The sequence below is a fragment of the Cygnus atratus genome, chromosome 5 (assembly GCF_013377495.2).
Source record: "Cygnus atratus isolate AKBS03 ecotype Queensland, Australia chromosome 5, CAtr_DNAZoo_HiC_assembly, whole genome shotgun sequence".
NCBI classification, from domain to species: domain Eukaryota; kingdom Metazoa; phylum Chordata; class Aves; order Anseriformes; family Anatidae; genus Cygnus; species Cygnus atratus.
The window spans coordinates 42,383,434-42,401,971 of record NC_066366.1 but is presented as its reverse complement, the minus strand read 5'-3'; the positions used below and the strand labels follow the sequence as shown (position 1 = coordinate 42,401,971).

The window sequence follows — 18,538 nt, the reverse complement described above, 5'->3', positions numbered from 1 at the left end:
GTGAGAGGGATGGGAGCTCTGAAACCAACACTTAGATAGGAATAACTCTTGTTAAATAAAAACAAAACAAAAATATCAAGATTTACTGTTAGTGTCCTTTGTGCCACCTGCTTTGTGAAGCACAGGAGATCAAAGGACCGTAGTTCCTCTTCTCTAGTCTGTTAGATGCTCTGAGAAAAACTGTGCATCTCAGAGATACTCTTTTAAGAGCAGATCAAGGTACTTGTCCTGCCCCTAATGATTTTTGAGAGTGATTGTCTTAGCAAACAGTCTGCAGGTCAGGGCTCTGCTAGAGTGCAGTTTTTCCTCCCGTTGTTACCACTGTACTAATGAATGTTTGCTGAATGTACAGTTAGGACTTTGCAAACATCTAGGGTTCATGCAAATGCAGATGAAGCCTTTTTGTGGCTCATCTAAAGGAGGAGCGTACAAGCCTTTGTGGGATACCATCTCCTTTCAGTAGGCTTCCAGTTGTGCAAGTTAATTGAATTGCTGTCTGTGACCTCTTCCCTGCCAGACTGTAGCTGCATGGGTTGTAGTGCTTCTTGTATCTCTGTCACGTTGAGGTGCACAAGCTGGCCGATCATTGCCATTGGAGGTACTGCATCATGTTTCAAAGCGTGATACTAAGTTTCTGTAGCGAACTTGCCTGCTGTAATGCTAACACAGATGCCCGTTATGCCTCAAGCTCCTTCCTTTTGTCAGTTGTGCAAGTTTGGCTTCTGTTATGGCAAGTTATCTGCCAGCTTCCACTGAAAATTCATTCTAGTCTTGAAGCTCTTTTCCCTTTTATTTATTTACTTCAGATCTAGCCTGCGCATTCTTGTGCTCTAAGGGAATAGGAATGCTGTATAGTGGAGCTGGAAAACTTTTCTTAACTTTGGTTAGACACACAGAGCAACTTTCAAGGTGCTGAGGTGACAAATGGGTAAAAGACTGGGCTAGAAGCTGGCATGTGCTACAACAAAAGATGCATTTGTTCCATGCAATCTTTCCTTTTATACACAGAAAAGACTTGACATCAAGCCTTAGCAATGTTACTTAGTTTTTTTTAGTCTGCATTGATTTTTCTTTTCATGGATGAAAAGCTTTCCACATCAGTCCTAAGCTTATTTATTCAGTTACTGTCCACTTTCAGGTGTTGCTCCTGCACTGGGACACTGGGAGTCAAATGCAGTTGTTATCCTAAAGCTATTCTCCTCCCCTGCCCTGCCCCCCCCCCCCCCCCCCCCCCCCCCCAAAAAAAAAAAAAAAAAAGTTAGAGTTAGGGTAGAAATCACTCTTTGCCAAAATAAAGATATGTCAGGAAAGCCAACTCAACTAATTAAGTCTCTAATGGACTGCTAGCCACAGCATGTCATGTTCCTTTGCTTTCCATACTCCTGCAGTCCTTGCATGGATAGTGCTCTTAAGGCTTAGTCCCACTTTCTCACAAATGGATTTCTGTATGCTTCTGTGAATGTGAAATCTTTAAGTTTTGCAGTCTTGGGCTTCTCAGCCTAGTAGCTGACTTTTTTTTTTTAATTACTGCTTAACTGAGTTGTATATTTTTTCCCCAACGAAGGTTTTTCAGTGAGGTCCCAGTAGTGTAACCTCTAATTGACTTAAAAACCTAGAATTGCAGGAACTGTCAGTATCAGGGGGAAAGTCTGACCTAAGAGTGAGCAGAGTATCTCATTTTAATCTCAGCTGTAGCCAAGTTCTGCCTCTTTCACTCTTTGTCTAGCAAGCAACCTGACCCATATGTCTACAGAGATTTCAAGTTACCCAATTTTTAGTGAAATCTGTAAGACATGGGGCAGAGGGTATTTTCAAATAAGCATTTGAAATAGGTTTATAGAAATTGCAGCACTTCAGTCTTTAAGCATTTTATTAAATGCTTAAAGATCAATAACAGGAGAACATGGAGCAAGAAGCCACCTTCTGCTGCTGTATTATCATCTTCTGGGCCTGAGCACAGACCTCAAAGTCTTATGATGTGGTTACTTTCTTCGTCCCTTCATACCGCCTACTAGGTACTGTGCAATTACTTTCCCTCGAGACAGAAATTGCTTGTATAATTAACTTGGCTAAGAGGGAATACTGCTTGTGCCATACTCTTTGGAGTGACAGGGCAGGGGATGTTTATTCCTTTCCTCTACGGTTGCATATGCTGTAAGCTTGCCTACGTCCTGGCCCCAGTCCCAGCTATTACTCACTTCCCTCAAGGGAGGGGGTACGTTATGCCTGAAAGATGATAGCCTGAATAAAGTTGGATCCCCCTTGCCGGGGGAATACACTGAACCTTGCAGCTGACTGTCCTTTATTAACCCAGCATTTGTCTGAGGAGTCCTGGTGAGGTCATTAGTCTGGAAGGTCACTACAGTGCTTAAGCAGAATTGCTTTTCTGGCCAGGAAAGGAGGCTGGATCATATGCTGAAGAGTGGAATAGTGGAAGGAGAGGCTTGTGTTAACCCTTAGGAGTATCAACTCAAGACAGACAGACATGTTGTTTCACCCACTGGCTTTTTTCCTTACAGCCTGGCAGATGGCTGTTGAGGAGGAAAAGATGAGTTTTAACCTTTGCTGCACAGCCACATACATACTTCTTACTCTCTGGCAACTGCCTTTTTGCATACAGACATGCTTACCTGGTCACATGCTTGATGGAGAATGAGGGTTCTTCCGTGTCCTTTTTCCATAATATTGCAAAAGTACAGGACGTCTATACTTAATCTGTCTGATACCATCACTCAAGGCTGTGCTTTTGTCTTCTAAACTGACTGACAAAGGGAAAGCTTAAATCAGAAAGAAAGACAGTACAGACATCTTGTTTTCTCTGCACAAGCTGAGAGCAGTACAGAGGGAATTTTATTGTCTAAGTGTCAAAGGAAGCAGGAAGAAGTATCAACATGAGGGCTATGGGGAGTGCAATAAGAACTAACTCTAAATAAGGGTTCTGTGCTGGCTACATAAAGACACAGAACCACACTGATTAATTACAAAAAGACACACATGATATAATTTTAAAAGAAAGAAACCTTCCATTTCTTAGTTAGTTCTGAGCTGTACCAGTGATAAAGATGTCAATGGTTTGAAGCACCCTATCAGTGCTAGAGTAGAATACTGATGTGCATGGAAGGGGACCACTCTGGTCCCACTAGCACCATCTCAACCCTGACCTGGAGGGAAACTCTGCTCTGCAGAGATCACAGGGGATTCAGTAGCCTTCTGGGCCTAAATTGAGTTGCTTTTGAGCAGACAGGGCCAGGGCATCACTGAAGGAGAGTGGTTGGTGATACAGGTAAACACCTGCTCAGAAAACAGACAAAAATAGTAAATTCCCTAAGGAGTTCAGCTTGGTTGCAGAAGGACCATCTCCACCTTGCTCTGGCAGAGCGAAAACCAAGCTAGAATAGCACTTGCTTTCTTAGGTTAAGTTATAAACTCCATAATGAAGATCTTAATGTTGACAGGACAACAGTGTAAGACCACTAGAATACACGGTGTTATTTCACCTACTTACACACACAGTACGCATGGGACACAGGGCATGCCCTGCTCGTGTCTGGCACCTGATCATTGGGGCTGCTTTAAACACCTGACTTAGAAGGAGCAAGTGGTTAAAGCAGCCACCTAAAGTAATTAGCCAGAACCACTGGAGCAGGGTAAAGCCCATCTAATCCAGACTCTTGCCCTTTGGCAACAATAGGATTCTTCTGTTCATTATGGTTTCTTAAAATCTGCAATTTTAAGGACAGTCATGTTTCAGTCTATACAACACCACACGTGAGCCCACCTTAAGGGGCAGGCACCTGGTTAAGGCTTTCACCTGAAATACTTAAAAATAATTAAAAAAAAATCATGTTAAACAGGAAACAGCAACACAGCTACTGTATGAACACAAACTATGTTTCAACCACAGTTCTGGAGTCATTTATTCTGGTAGGCATCCAAGCATACTCTGTACTGACCCATACAGTGGCACACAGGTGAAATAGTCATAGTTAACTGAATAAAAGCACTCCACTCCCAGCTAAAACACTTGCTAACATACCTTAACTTCCTAAAGTCTCATTTAGCTCATCACATTAGAATTAAAAAAAAAAAAAAGCTAGTGTGTCACAGGCTGATGGAGTCTTGATCCTACTTCTCAGTATATATTGATGCCAGTGTGACACCACAGCAGAAAGTTCTTGGTTTCACTCACTGATGCTTTTATCCATTCAAAAAATTGCAATTGGCCAGCTATCAAGGGACTTGTCTACATAAAATATAAAGAGAAATTATTTATTTCAAGGTTTATGTTACATTTAAAATAGTTTTGCTAGTAGTAGGCCAGCATTTGTTGAAGTCGAGTCTTTCAAAGCTGACCTAGACTTCACATACAACATAGGCAGTGTCTATCCATTCTCAGTGTATGGTCACTGTTCCCTTGCAAGGGGTTCAGAGGGACTTGTACTGCAGAACAGACATCAGATGAGAAGTACTGAATAGTGGAAGTTTACAGGCCAGAGCTATGTGAGCAATCATGTTAATATTTAACTTTAAATAATTAATAGGACTCCTCAAGAGCCATCTTTTTTGTCCTGCTGGCACTATGGAGTACAAGATACCCCCTACTTATTTTTATTCCTTCTCTGTAGCTGTCAGGACTGCAAAAGTGAGAAAGACATGCCTTCAGCCTTTCCTCTTACAGTTAAAGGCAGACAGACCAGAAGCCAGGCTAGCTGGATGAGGGAGCTGAAGTGCAAAAGCAGGGTTCATTTTTCATTGTACCCCCAAGTTCCTTAGGGCATAAAACTGGATTGCACTAATTCTGTATCACAGGGGAATAGTCTTGTTTGTTAGCAATGAAGCTAAGCTTTGTATTGATGCTATTCATCTCGTTATAGAGCTGGGGGGGGAGAAAATTGGTCATTTTCCATTTCTTTGCACCATCTATTAAACTGGGGATACTGAGACAGTAAGGGGCAGAACTTCTTCCACACGGAGAAATAGAAGAAGGCTTGAAATAGTAACCCTAGCAGAGGGCTCTGCTCCTGTGTCCATCTTAAGAAGTCAATACCAGATGCATAAGAAGAATTAAATGCCTCCTAATGTACACAGTTGTGCAACTAAATCTCAAAAGAGGATATTCTTGTCTGGCTACAGGTGGTGACTGCTGAAGATGTGGATTAAGAAACCTTGAACTCTACCTGTCATTCATTCCTTAAACATCCACTTCCTTTGGTTTTCTAAACTATTGGCCTCAGTTACATCCTGCAGGAAAGTGCTTAATTACCAGGTCAAACAAAGCATTTTGTTTTAAGCCATTCTGTTCTGCTGATCCAACACTCTTCAACATCCCTTTTGCCCTGCTCTTAAAAAAGCATCATTAGCATGCAGCTGACCCCTCAGTTACCCCATCTTTTTTGAAGTCTTCTCTCACCCAACACACTTCTCCTCTGCAGCTAAAAAGGCTCAGGTCTGTCCAGTTATTGAATGTGCTCTGTATGAAGCTACTAATTATTCTCAAGAGTTTTCCAATTGCTCTGATTTAACTAACCAAAGTCATGGTGAGGATGCATCCCAGTTTCAAATAAGTGACTATTACATTTTTTTCCCCCCTAGATTTCATCCACTTTAATAAAGCCTGACATGCAGTCTCCTTTGCTGCTTGCGTTTATTATATGATTCACAGTGGCACCTGAACTTTCAGTCTGCTGCATAGCAAACAGTACACAAAGGCAGTTTTTGGCTTCCAAGTCACCTCTATTAGTTAAAGTTAGCTGCGGTACCTTTACAGCTAACATCATTGTTAGTATCCAGACACTAAATATGTTCATTTACAGCCACAAAATTGATCAGAGGATGCATTCAAATGGCTGCTTGGCTTGCTACTGACATCTAATTTCAAATTATTGCATGTAGCTGGAGTGCAAGGGAGGGGACAGGTGTTGTACTGCACTGTGGAAATAGGCTTCTTCTTTTGCAATTACCTTGTCTTAGGTAGCCTAACTTGCTGTTGATCTCCCTTTGGATTGTCCTCCTAGTCATGCAGCATAGCCGAAAACTAATGACAACTAAGAGAGCTTGAAAGGATAGACTGCATGGCATGGATATAACTCCATGGATATGACAATTAGGGATTTACAATTAGGAACTTGTAAGGCCTCATTTAAATCGCTTGTGGGTGGTGCTTCAGTGATTAATACTGCTTTAACTCAACAGAAGAGATGATTTGTGTGGGGATAGGAGCCCATTCTCCACCACCAAAATAGCACTGCTTATATGAGTATGGCACAGCTATACCACAACAAAAAGTACTGACGGAGCTAAGCTCCATCATGTTTCTAACAAGTCCACAAGAAAGCATAAGCCCAGTTCTAACAAAATTAAATACTTAGTATTTCAGAAAGCTCAGCTCCTTGTCAGTGTTGTTATAAAACAAGACTTAGTTTCCTTCCAGGACACCAACTCCCAGGCTCAATTTTTGCATCCCCTGGATCCATGTGTCCAGATCACTTCGAGGCCACACTGTTCTGATTTTGGCAACCCCAGTGTCCAAGCCCTAGGCCTCAAAAGAGAGGCCTGACAACACTCCAGATTTCTGACAAGCATTACACAGCTTAATCAGTAGTACAACACTCCTATGAAAAGAAGGGTAGGCAGAATCAAGGCTGTAACCAGGCGGAGAGGCCCTGCCCAGCCATTTGGGGAAGGCTAGTGTAAGTGGTGCTGTTAAATACTGCAGCAATTGGAAGAGCCAGAACACAAGCACAGCTCTGGGACTGGGAGGGGGAATAACTTTCAGGAGTCTCCAGGCTGAAGTGGTAGGAAGGCAATCTCCTTGAGCAGGGCTTCCCACCAACAGGTGCCTGTAACTCTAGCACTACCATCAGCGAGAGAGGAGAAAGACCCTTGCGGAAAGGAAAAATGCTTGTAAAACCTGTTCAGATCATTAAATCCTTTTTAGCTATTCACTCTTAAAACTTATACCTTGGTGACTGAAATGTCTTCCACGAGCTTTCACAGTAGCAATCACTAGAAATTAATAGAAGACCGATGAAGGGATGACTCAAAGTTCAGGCTACCAACCATCCATCCCGTGCCTCCCTCTGCCTCCACTGCTGATTGATGTCTCTGTGCCTGTTTTCACGTGGCAATGGCATGGGCATATCCTGACCCACTTTACCACAAAAGGACATATTGCAACAGCTCCTCAGCATCACAATGGGTGAAGAGGATTGTCATCCCACCATCTACCATCTCAGAGTCAATGAAATGCATTGAAATAAGCAGGATCAAACATACAAGATATGATTACCCCAGATGAGAGGCCCTTGCATGATCAATACATCAGGCTGAGCAAATTCTGCCTTCTCACAAGAGCAATGCTAAACAAAGCGTGCAGAATGACAAAACCAGGAATTTTTGCACAAGACGCAGGGGCCATCCCATTCCAGCATCACTCCTCCCTCAGCCCTCTGGGCCTTGCATGGGCTCAAGACTCCTGTGCAGACAGGGAAGAAGTACTGTTGACGAGATGCTTCATCTATGTGCTGTCAACCCAAAAAATTCGATAACAAGTCCGCTGATCCCACTCACTTCCTATTCTCCCTGCAGCACACTCCCACAAATGTACAGATCTTTTTATTTCTTTTTTAAAAAAATACTTGTTTCAGTGAATTAAGATGGACACCTCTCCCAGAAACAGGCAGGTGAACCCTACGGGACCCATGGGATCCAGCTCTGGGACTGGCCCACTCGGAAGTACCTGGGAAGACCAGCACTCTGTTCCATTCCTGCTCCCCTATCCCCTTTGTCAGAATTGCTGCAGGTGCAGGTCCCAATTGTGGCCAGCAAGAAGTCTGTGGAGCCAGGCACACAAGGCACAGCTCTCTTCACACACGGATTTGGTACCCGTTGAGGTCTGGCATGGCTTTGGAATCAGTAGGCTTCTTCTCACCAGACGGCCTGCGAGCAAAGAGGTTAAGAACTATTAATAAATAGCACAGGAGAAGCATACAGGAAAGCTTCAGATTTATCCTATGCTACTGAAGGCAAGATTATTCTTTAACCTTCAGTAACTTTCTCAGCAATCTTCACAGGAAGAAAACTCAGGTTAGGAGGAACACACCAGTACCCCAGACCATTTTCAAGAAAACAGTCTGATTTGTGGAATCGTTTTGGGGCACAGGTCTGTGAGCTATCCAAACTCAGACCCCTAGGCAAGGATAAATACCAGGTACCACAATCACTGTCTATTTAAGCAGCCTTTCTCCTCCCCACCTAAACAAAACAACAACCACCAAACACACACACAAACAGAAATAAACAACAACAACAAAAAACAATGGCCACCCAAGCAGTGATAAACTCAGAAAGACAGAGACTACAAAAGAACTGCTAATGCAGGTCTGAGAAGTCTTCCCTGTTAAAAAGAACCCCAGTAAGTCATCAGAAAGATCCCCAAAAAAACAAACCAAAACAAATAAGAAAACCCAGCAAGGCAGTCTGTCAAAAAAACAAAACAGAACAAAAAGAAAGCCACCAAAAAGCAGATGCTCTGGATAAGTCTCAAGACCAGCAGCCCCACGCACCGTCGGTCCCCACGGCTGTTGCGCCGATGCGGACTGGCCTGACCTCTTTGCGGGGAGGAGACATCTTTCTTTCTGTCCTTGGTAGGAGATGGTGGCCCTGTTCCTTTGCCAATCTACCAAAAAAAAAAAGGAGTACCATGAGCAGAAAAACAATAGTAGTAGTAACTGGAAAACACGAAGCTTAGCAACTATTAATGAAATGGGAATAAAAGACAAAAAAGCAAGGCAAGTGAATCAAATATACAAAAGCCAGAAAACAGAAAAAAAGCTACAATCACAGCTACAGCTCCAAGGAGCGCATACAGTGCAAGGTATCACAACAGCAGTACGGTGTGTGTGCCCATTAGTTAACCAGCCTGACAACAAAGCAGAAGAGCCTCCAATTCACCCTCCACTCCACCACCTGCCACTGCCCCCTGCCATTCACTCCACCAGCATGCCACAGGCCAGGCAAGACAGCGGATGCTGCAGCAAATTACTACTCCACCCTCGCTGCTCACCTTCAGCCTCATGTCACGGGCATGCCTCTCAAGGTCTTTGCGGAAGTCTTCCCGGCTTAGTTTGTCTAGATCCAGGATGGAGTGCTTCCACTCGATCTGCTCCACGCTGTGTGGGTCGTGGGACACACAGTGGCCCAGCTTCACCTTTTTGAGTGTGTGCCAGCAGCGGCGATACGCCTCTTCGAAGTCAAAGATGAGTTCGCTTAGTGTGCGGAAGACGGGTGCTTTGTACATGAGCTCCTCACGTCGGCTGATGCCCAGTGCCCCATAGCGGCCCCCAAAGTTCACCCCCAGCACAATGTGTCGGAAGTAGTTCCCTGAGAAGTGGGTTTTGAAGCTGATGGGGAAACGGTCCAGCGTGGTCATGTTGTTGGTGAGGTAACTGACAGCAGCCACTATTCAGGAAACAACCAGTGATACCACTTGTGTGGCAAGATACTTCCTGCCTGCTCCAAACCCTGCCAGCCTGCTCAGCACACTCACCACTGATTCAGGCATCACATTGACAGGGTTTGTTCTCCAAATCAACAGTCCAGCTCATTGCAAGCTGTCCTGCTTTCATGGGGAAATCAGGCAGTCAACAATGGGGAGTTAATTTCCAGGCAATTTTGTGACGCAGAAGTTGCAATACTAACACGTTTAGTGTGCTATATTCCGTAGTGACCTAGCTGCAATACTGTAGCATTATTCATCAGGTTGTTTTAATCAGTTTTACTAGCTGTTAATTTCAACTAGAAACTGAGGAACCTCCAGGACAAAGTACTCATCAGACCACTCTTCTGAACCACTCGCCATCTATGCCCCTCCAGGTGGTCTTGCCACTGTGCACCAACAAACTGTAGCCCAAGTGACGTAGGTAATGCCTGGAAGGTAGCTGGGAAAGATGTATTCTTTAAGAAGGCACAAGCCAAGAATTAATAAAGGTATTGCCTAAGCTGACAGGCAAGAAACCTGCATGTTAGACATAATACTGAGGTGACATACACCATAATTAGATGTTGGGGAGGATCCCTAATTTATCTTAGTGTAGAACACGTGCAGGCAATGCTGCAGTAAGGGAACAATGTTACCTACAAAGGACCTCCTGACCTAACTCTACCTAGTATTTTTGCCCCCTTTATGTGTTCCTTAGATCCTTCCTTTCTCTTTTACTTGCTTCCAGAGTTTTCCAGAACAGCACCACCCTTCTTAGGGAGGGAAGAACAACTCTGAAGAACTAGTTTGGCTATTTCAGGGGATTGCTTGGATTTGGATTTTATTGGCAGGAGTTTTAGGGAGAACTGGGAAGGGAAAACAGGGGTGTGGGGCTAGGTGACAATATTATCAGCAGTCTTGAAGCATCATAAGAGAGCAGAGGAGAAAATGCAGGGATGGGCAGGCATGCACATTTCCAAGAGGAAAGGATACATTCCCAGGATCACAGCTTCCAGGCATTTGATTGGCAGGGCCTCTTTGGTCATTTCTTTGGCCAGATCCATCAGCCTGTGGAATGGGACGAGGGAAGGACAAGGAGAGTTAGGAGGCTTGCACTATGCAAGTATGGCCAGTTCGGCCCTTTTGCAGTATATATGCAGGGTGGGTTTCCAGGAGAGGCAAAGGCCCATCGAGGACAGGGAACAGGTGTGCATCTTCCTTAGGAAGCTATGAAATCCAAACCTGCTCTCCACCACTTACTGTCACTGCTTACAAGTTGCTCCTTCAGTGAGTTGCAACAAAGCTGCCTATGTGGCCAACCTTGTTCTCAGGGAGACAACAGCTCTCAGCTTAGTAAGTTCTCGATGGGCACCCATGTGACCACAAGCAGCTCAAAGGACTAAGGGCCAACAACATTTGCCTCACAAGGCTCAAGGGCAGTGAAGGCCACTTCTCTGGAATCACACAACCCTGCTCTCCATTCAGCAAGTACTGCAGAGGAGACAATGCACTGACTACAGCACAAGACATCTGGGGGTCACATAAACCTATTGAGTAGACCAAGAGTAAGAAGCCAGTCTTGAGAGAGTCTCAGTACGCTGGCTGATAAAACCAATGAACATCTGGTGCTTATCTCCAGGAGCTTATCAGGTGCAGTTCTCCGAAGTCTGCAGTCAGAATTCCCCTCCTCCTTCAAAGTATAAACTCTTCAGTTTATACTGCAGGAGTTTTGCAAGCCTAGATACTGCAAAGGCACTCACAAGTACTACCAAGTTAGCCCTGTAAAGATGCTTGGCTTTTATAAGGCTCATTTAGGGCAGGACCTAGCTTCAGAATCCATCAAGTTCATGTCGTTATATTGCAATTAAAAGCAGGCAGAATCTGTGCATCTTTGAAATACAGTTCTGTTATTTTACTGGATTTACTGATTCATGACAACAAAACCTACCCTTGTCCTTGAGACAGGCCAGACGCAGCTCTGTCCAGCCGGACCCCAGGCAACAGACAATGAAGTCAGCTAAAGCAGGATAGAGCTGCAGCACTGAAAGCACTGACTGTCATCTAACCTTGGCCAGTGGGTACAGCAGGGCCCTAATGTTTTAAAGCAAGGATTAAATGTGGCAGAGGCTGCCAGCACTTACCCAGTCAGAGGTCTGCTCTTCTTAATCTCAAAGAATTGTGTCCCAGTGTGATTGTACCTGGAGGAAAGACGTTAAGGGCTTGACAGCTTGGAAAGGAGAGTTTGAAGAAAAGCTCTCTGAAGAACCTTATTTACTTACTATTCTCACAGCAGAGTTGGGATGCTACAAATACAACACCGAAGCAAGAAAGTTCCTTCCTCTCTATCCTGCATTTCTCCCATTTATAGTCCCTCCTTACTCCTGTATTTCTTTCTTGTCTATTTTTCTCTCCCTCCTCACTGTATACATGTTTCCACTCCGTTTCCCAGAAGTCCATGGTGACAGCCCATACAGAGGGGCTGGATGCCACAGATGCACAAAAGCAGGGTTGCCAGCTCTTCTTTAAGACAGCTACAGAGACAAGTGCTCGAGTAGGATGACCCGAGAGGCAGTTTTCCCTCCACCACAGCTCACCTATGCCTTAACAGTGAGGTGACACACTGCAGTCCGTCTGAGACCTGGCTCTCAGTGTCTCAGGTATGTAATAAGGTAACAGTAAAGGATACTGAAGCTCCCTGATGTAGCGCTGTACAGCTTCCAGGCGCTCAGGGATGGGGGTGGACGGCTGGAACGCAGGCACACTCGGTATGGGAATCTGAAATGGGGACCAGAACATAAATCACCACTTCCAGACCTCTCCTGCTTCTCGCTGAACTCAGTGTCATGTAGTTACACAGAGCATGTTCCTCTAAAACCAGCCCCTTTTTGCTGCCTGAAGTGGCCACACCAGGTAGACTTATGTTCCCATACTGATAACTGGGCATGGATTCAGAAATTGGCAACACCACTGAGCTGTCAGAGAAACCGTGTGAAAGGGTCCGACTCTTCGGCAGCATCACCAGGGAAGAATTAGATAAATTAAGTGACAAGGCAAAACGTGAGACAGCAATGCCATCAACCAAGAGAGCTCAAGCTCATTTGAGTATGCAAACCGGAAGGCACAAAACAAAAACAAGGAGGAGACAGAGGGAGGCAAAAGGTGAGAATGAATTTCCCCAAAGCCGCTGGAGCATGGAACAGGCTTGTAAGCAAGGGCTTACAAGTCCCTTACTGCCTCCTGGCACCTCGGGTGAGTTGGCAGTGACTAAGACACAGGCTTGACAGCATGACGACTCCCCACCTTCAGTGTCTGTTGTCTTGAATTACGTAGTCAGAGAATGACTTCCGAAAGTCCACCATTCAGACTGCTGTCCTGTTCTGAGGCCTCAGCCTTATGGGCCCAGTCCAATTTTCCTCTCCATTTGCTCCACATGGGATAACTGCAGCTTTGTCGGCAGCTGAGAAAATGTGTCTAAGGAAGGAGAAAAGTCCTGTCTGCTCAGCTACAGTGGACAGGCAAGCTCGGATGGCAGACAGCCCTGACGACACACTCATTCAACAAATATAATGGAAAAGGCACAAATTTGGTGCTACTGACGGGCTCGGAGACAGAAGCCGGCATCTTCCCTCTGAAGGATAGCTCCTGCCTTTCACACACCCATCTGATACCGGACTGCAGCTTTCCACAGCACTTTGCTTTTTAGCATTTCAGTTCCTGCTCAGACTTCCCCCAGAGATGGGTTATCCCCCACCTAAGAAAGAGTGAGTCAGAGCCAGCTCTTCCCCTGGGGCCTTCCACTCCGCTGTGCACTGTTGGCTGCAGACTTGTAGCCAGCAGCACTGCTTAGCCACTCATCACCTTCCACATGCATTTCTGCGGCCACTCATTTCCATACCATCTTCCCCTGCCCTGGGTTGGCAGAGGTGGCCAGTGAACCAGGCCGCCTGCACCAGATGAAAGCCGAGCCAGCGAGCGTGGCTAGGTTTCAGTCTGAGCTGTTCCCTGACCTGCTTTGCCACATGGCCACACACTGCTCGTGCCAGCACAGCACAGGGGCCAGGGACTGGCCCTGCCTCTGGAAACTGTAACCTGTAATTGTTTTTTCAAGCTATCTCCAAACACCATCAGCGAGTAAACACTGAGTGCTCAGTCTCCTGTCAATCTTCTCTCCCCCATGTTTTTAATCCTTTTCTTTTTTTGGGGAAACAAAATAGCATCATTTGGCCACTGGTACCCATTTTCCCAGCACTTTACCTGTTATTTCCAATGCCTTATTTCTGTACCCCTGCCTGGAGCAAGGGGAGGCACTAGCAGAAAATGGCACAAGAGCAGGAGCAGATATGAAACTGGGTTTGTTCAGCCACAGCAGGAGCAGGGAAGGCTCCAGAGAGCAGAGCAGGGATGGAGCCGTCTCTGGAACTGTGCGAGCTGAGTCAGTTTGGATGCTGTGAGCTGATACACTGAGTCATAGGAAATCATTTCCAGGCAGAAACAATGAGAGAGGTATCAAGCAGGACAGCCTGACTATTTTACTTCGTTTCATTTCTTCACGGTGGAGACTTTCATGCTTTTTGAGTGGAAGCAGACTGATGGAGTTCGTGTTGACAGCACAACTAATGACTCTGTCAGGTACTCCTCCATTTACTACTGCAACCCCCCAGATCTCCTGTTCCTTAAAGGACCGCGTAACACTGACACAGCGCAATGGCAACCAGTTCAGCAGGGGACTAGTTAATGCCGAAGAGCCGCCTGCACCTCAAGTAATTAAACTGATGAAAGTACAGCGTGCTCACTCTCTCTCTCCCAGATCTGGGCCTGCAGCCCAGACTGGGCTACAGTTTCTTTTGCATCAGGTCTACAGCATTTTACTGGGGCAAGAGAAGAGAGGAATAAAGTCTCCATCCCTCAAACCCACACCGATGGGATTGGACACGCTAACACATTATTCTTGCCCAGCACTATCCACTGCATATCTCAGAAGGGCTATAAATACTAGGCAGTCCTCACAATCCTCCAGGAATCAAAGAAGAATTACTTTGGAAGAGAAACGAGGGAAAATCACATCTATTTTGCTTTCCCTTTAGTTGCACTGAAAGCTGGAGAGAGAGTTAGGAAGAGAGCCCAGATTTCCCAGAGCACATACCTCTGCCAGGCTTAGCAGACTGCTTGAACATGTCTTTGGTCCCTCATCACTTGTGTGGAGAGGCTGCATCACCGCACTCCTAGATTCATGCATGTGGCCAGGCTGGCTGTCCCAAGACTGGGACTCTAATTTCAGAAAGGGGATCCAGAGAACAAGAGATTTTCACGTACCAAATGGGACATACTGTACATGAGACAAGACAGATAGGACAGAGGAAAGAAGCTCCACCCTTATCCATATCACAGAGGTATGTTTTTGGCCAGCCCAGTTTAGCAACAGCTTCTGTTATGGTGCTTTTATGTATCTGAACTCCTCCCTAATTTCCCTTTTGTAAGCCACATGGGAACAATACCAATCCCAGTTGTTAGCCTGACTAAAGAAATTGGATTTTTTGCTTCTCCATCTATACCCGTTAGATGCAATACTTCCTGTCTTTGCCCTCCTAACTGCCGCATTTAAAATCCAGCCTTTCTTAATGAGGCAAGTGCACATCATTTTGTGTTTCCCTTGTGCAGCTCCAAGCAAAGCAATACCACACCTTGTAGCTAGAAAGGAAACAACCTACAAGAGGCTGGCACTCTCAAGCTGTGCATGCATGGCCAGTCGACTACATCCTGCCAACCTGGCTCAGCTTGCTTGGTGGATACCCCAAACCTACCAGAAGGATACCTTGGACCCCTGAGGAGATCTCTGAGCTCTCAACAACTCAGTGAAAGACACGACCCCTGCAGCTGATCTGTGAACACTTGTATGTCTGATCACAGCCTCGTGTCATCATCATTTTATGGCATTAAGTTTAATTTATGGACAACTCTTTAAAGAGTTATTTTCCCCAACAGCCAATACTGGCCACTCTTCAAGGCAAAAATTTGGAACTAGGCAAACCGCAGTCTGACTCCAACACCTAAAGACGTATTTGCCTTCTAGCATGTGGAGAGTGTTCAGCCTTTCAGAGGAGCTGGCCCTGCAGAGTACACTCACTGCTCTAATTCTCATCTGTTGCATCAGCCATGCAAAGAAACTTAATGGCACAGAGATGCATAGTGATATAAGCAAACCTCAAAGATAAAAATACACCCCCAGAGGGGGAAAGGAGCTAGGATAACAGCTCATTCATCCTGGCTGTTTCCTGCATCCCAGCATCCTCTCATCTGTACGCCTGGTGAGCTCGGGCATGGCATCTCAGATTGCAAAGCACCGACTAGAGTTCATAGATCTGTTTCCCAGAGGTGCTAGCAGATACACACACACAAAAATAGACAGACTAATGTTATGTTATTCCAGAGGAGCTCATACTGCTTATGTCCCCTAACCGTAACCATCTGGCACTAAGACTGTATAAGACAGCTAAGTGAGAACAAAAGCAGAAGTACTTCACATTAAGACCCAAAGCAGAGACTGAACACAGTACTTCCCTCCCCTCATGCACCATTCGCTTGTTTGTGAGCTTCTTTCTTCCCTTTCCCCTACCAAACCAGCCCTTTTGGTCAGGAAATTAAGTACTGCATGTTCTGACTGATCAGAAACATGCTTTCAGCCTTCACCCAGGCTCAGGACAGTCTGAGGAGAAGGAAATCTGAAAGGGAAAGAAAAGTCTTGTGGGGTTAGAAGAGGGGCCATAATCAGGATTCAAGATTTGTTCTGGGTGCTGCCACATAACTGCACGGCACAAAGGAACTCAGATCACACACTTCTCCAGAGTTCCTTGTGGAAAGCGGTACTGATTGCCTGTGCGCTGTATAACAGCATGGTTTTGCTTACTTCAGTTTTCCATCCCAAGGAATTAAATCCTTGCAATAAAAAGCCTGAGCAGAAAATCCTTCATCCTTTTGTATTTGAATTTCCTCTAATAGCATGATGGGAATACTCCCCTAGCTGGTCAATGGAGTGACACACCAAGTGTTTGCAGTGCCTTTTGTTCACAGGATGCCAATGGAAAGGGGAGCTTTTTCTCCAGCTGAGGTGCAACAGCAGACAGCAGCTACCGCAAGCATTCACATGCAAATGATTCAGTCCGGCACAAGGTTGGGAGAAACGATCATCGGTTCCTCTTTTCATAGAGTTCTCCGCAGCAAGGCCAGGGATACGCTCGGAAACCACATCTGGCACTACACCAGCAACAGGCTCTGTGAGTGTTAGATAACTCCTCTTACAACTCCCGGGCGTGAAGGGTCCCTTTTCCCACAGACACGGTTCTGTGCAAGAATTCCGCCGGCAAACGGTTCCCAAACCCGGGTTCTTCTGGTTCAACGCCTCACCTCCCTTCTCACCTCAAGGATTTGGACTCGAGCCTCACTCCCTCATCACCTAGCCGGCCCCCCGCTTCAGGGCAGCCCAGCGCGCTACCTGACGGCCAGGCCCCACGACAGGCGGCTGCTCCGTCAGCACGCAGCCCCGTGGGGCAGGGCACGGCCCCGAAGGGCCTCGGTCACCGCCCGCGGGAGCCCCCCGGGGCCCTGCCCCGAGCCTCTGCTCCCTTTGTGCGCCCAGCGGGGCCCGGGCCGGGCCGGCCGCCGCCTGGGGGTCCCCGCGGGCTCTCACCTTGGGCAGATCGGCGGCGCCCCGGATCCTCTGCGCCACCCGCTCGCCCTCGGGGTGGATCCTGGCCACATGCCGCCACATCCGCTCCCAGGTGGGCTCGTCCACCGGCAGCCCGCCGCGGTTCACGAAGAACGGCACGCCGCCGTCGCGCAGATCCTCCTCGCCCTCCTCCTCCTGCTCCTCCTCCCGCGCCGCCGCCGCCGCTTCGCCGGCCGGGGGGCGCCTGGCGGCGGCCGCGGCCCCGCCGCCCCCCGGCATCGGCATCGCCGCCGCCCGCTCTCAGCGCCCGCCGCCCGCCGCCGGCCCGCCGGGGGCCGCGCCCCGCATGGCCCGGCCGGGGGGCCGGGACCGGCACCTCCCCCGGCGCAGCCTCGCCGCCGGGCGGATCACAACGCGGGGGCTCGGCGGGGCGGCGCCGGGAGCCGCTGCCGGCCGCCCGCTCGCATCGGGCCGCGGCGGGGCTGGGGGCGGAGGGGGCCGGGCCTGCCGCCGGGGCGCCCCCGCCGCGCCGCCTCCCGAGCGCGCCGCGGGGCGGGCGGAGACAGCGGCCGCCCCCCCGGCCGGTGCTGCCGCTGCATGCGGGGTAACAAAGCCGCCGCGCCCCGGCGGGGCCGGGCAGGGACCGGCCCCGCTCCGCCCAGCCCCGCTCCGCCCCCGGCAGCTCTCGGGGCTGGCCGGCCGGCTGGGCTGCTGCTGCCGCTGCCGCTGCCGCTGCCCGCGGGCGATGAGGCCGGGCCCGGCTGGGCCGGGCGATAACGGGCGGCGATGGAGCCGCTGGGGGCGGCGCCGGCGGGGGGGCGGCGCTGGGCAGCGGCCGTTTAACGGTCGCCGGCAGGGGCGGCCCCGGCCGTTAGCGGCGGGGATGGAGCCGGCGGGGCCCTCAGCGGGCGGCGGGGGGATTCGCGTGGGTGAGGGGGAGGCGTCTCCTCATGGATCTCCTCATGGAGGTGGGCTTGGAGGACGCGGCAGTCGGGGTGGGGCCGCCAGGTAGAGTCCTGTGGGTGGCGGAGAGGGGAGCTGGGGTGCTTCTGGCTTACGATAGCCCAGGTCGAGGGATGAAGAGGCCGTGAGGGAAGGGCTCTCCTGGTGGGGACCCAACAGCCCACCTCTGGGCGTGCTGTGGGAACCCCGTCCCTCTCAAAGGAGGCCCCTGTAGGATGTTTCTGCCTGTGAAGAGCCAAAATTCATCTTTATACAGCCTGGAGGAGCACCGCAAGCAAATGTACAGGTGCTTTGCCTTGACTTCACAACCCGGTTCTCTGTTTCAGCCCTCCCGCGGCATGGCAAAACATCAGTCAGAGGGGTCTCTGCAAAATGCAGGAGATGAGGGAGCCCCTCCTTGTCCCACATGCTGCCAGCACCGCTCTGTCCTTCTC

The 18,538-nt window shown here is 48.2% G+C and overlaps 1 protein-coding gene across 1 annotated transcript; it reads right to left on the bottom strand.

The window, feature by feature from the left end:
* Positions 1–2,809: 2,809 nt before the first annotated feature.
* Positions 2,810–17,426, bottom strand: VASH1 (vasohibin 1). The gene is made up of 7 exons (XM_035540114.1): positions 17,163–17,426; positions 12,165–12,253; positions 11,620–11,676; positions 10,472–10,546; positions 9,065–9,446; positions 8,565–8,677; positions 2,810–7,938 (listed from the first exon to the last, which is right to left on the bottom strand). The coding sequence occupies exons 1-7, from the start codon at positions 17,424–17,426 to the stop codon at positions 7,866–7,868; spliced, it is 1,053 nt and encodes a 350-aa protein (XP_035396007.1). The 3' UTR covers positions 2,810–7,865.
* Between the last annotated feature and the right edge of the window lie 1,112 nt (positions 17,427–18,538).

Coding starts and splice junctions, on each gene's coding strand:
- VASH1 (XM_035540114.1), bottom strand. CDS start 17,426: ATGCCGATGCCGGGGGGCGGCGGGGCCGCGGCCGCCGCCAGGCGCCCC. Junction 10,547..11,619: donor AAGAGCAGACCTCTGACTGG/GTAAGTGCTGGC, acceptor CCCATTCCACAG/GCTGATGGATCTGGCCAAAG. Junction 7,939..8,564: donor AACAGCCGTGGGGACCGACG/GTGCGTGGGGCT, acceptor CTTTGCTCGCAG/GCCGTCTGGTGAGAAGAAGC.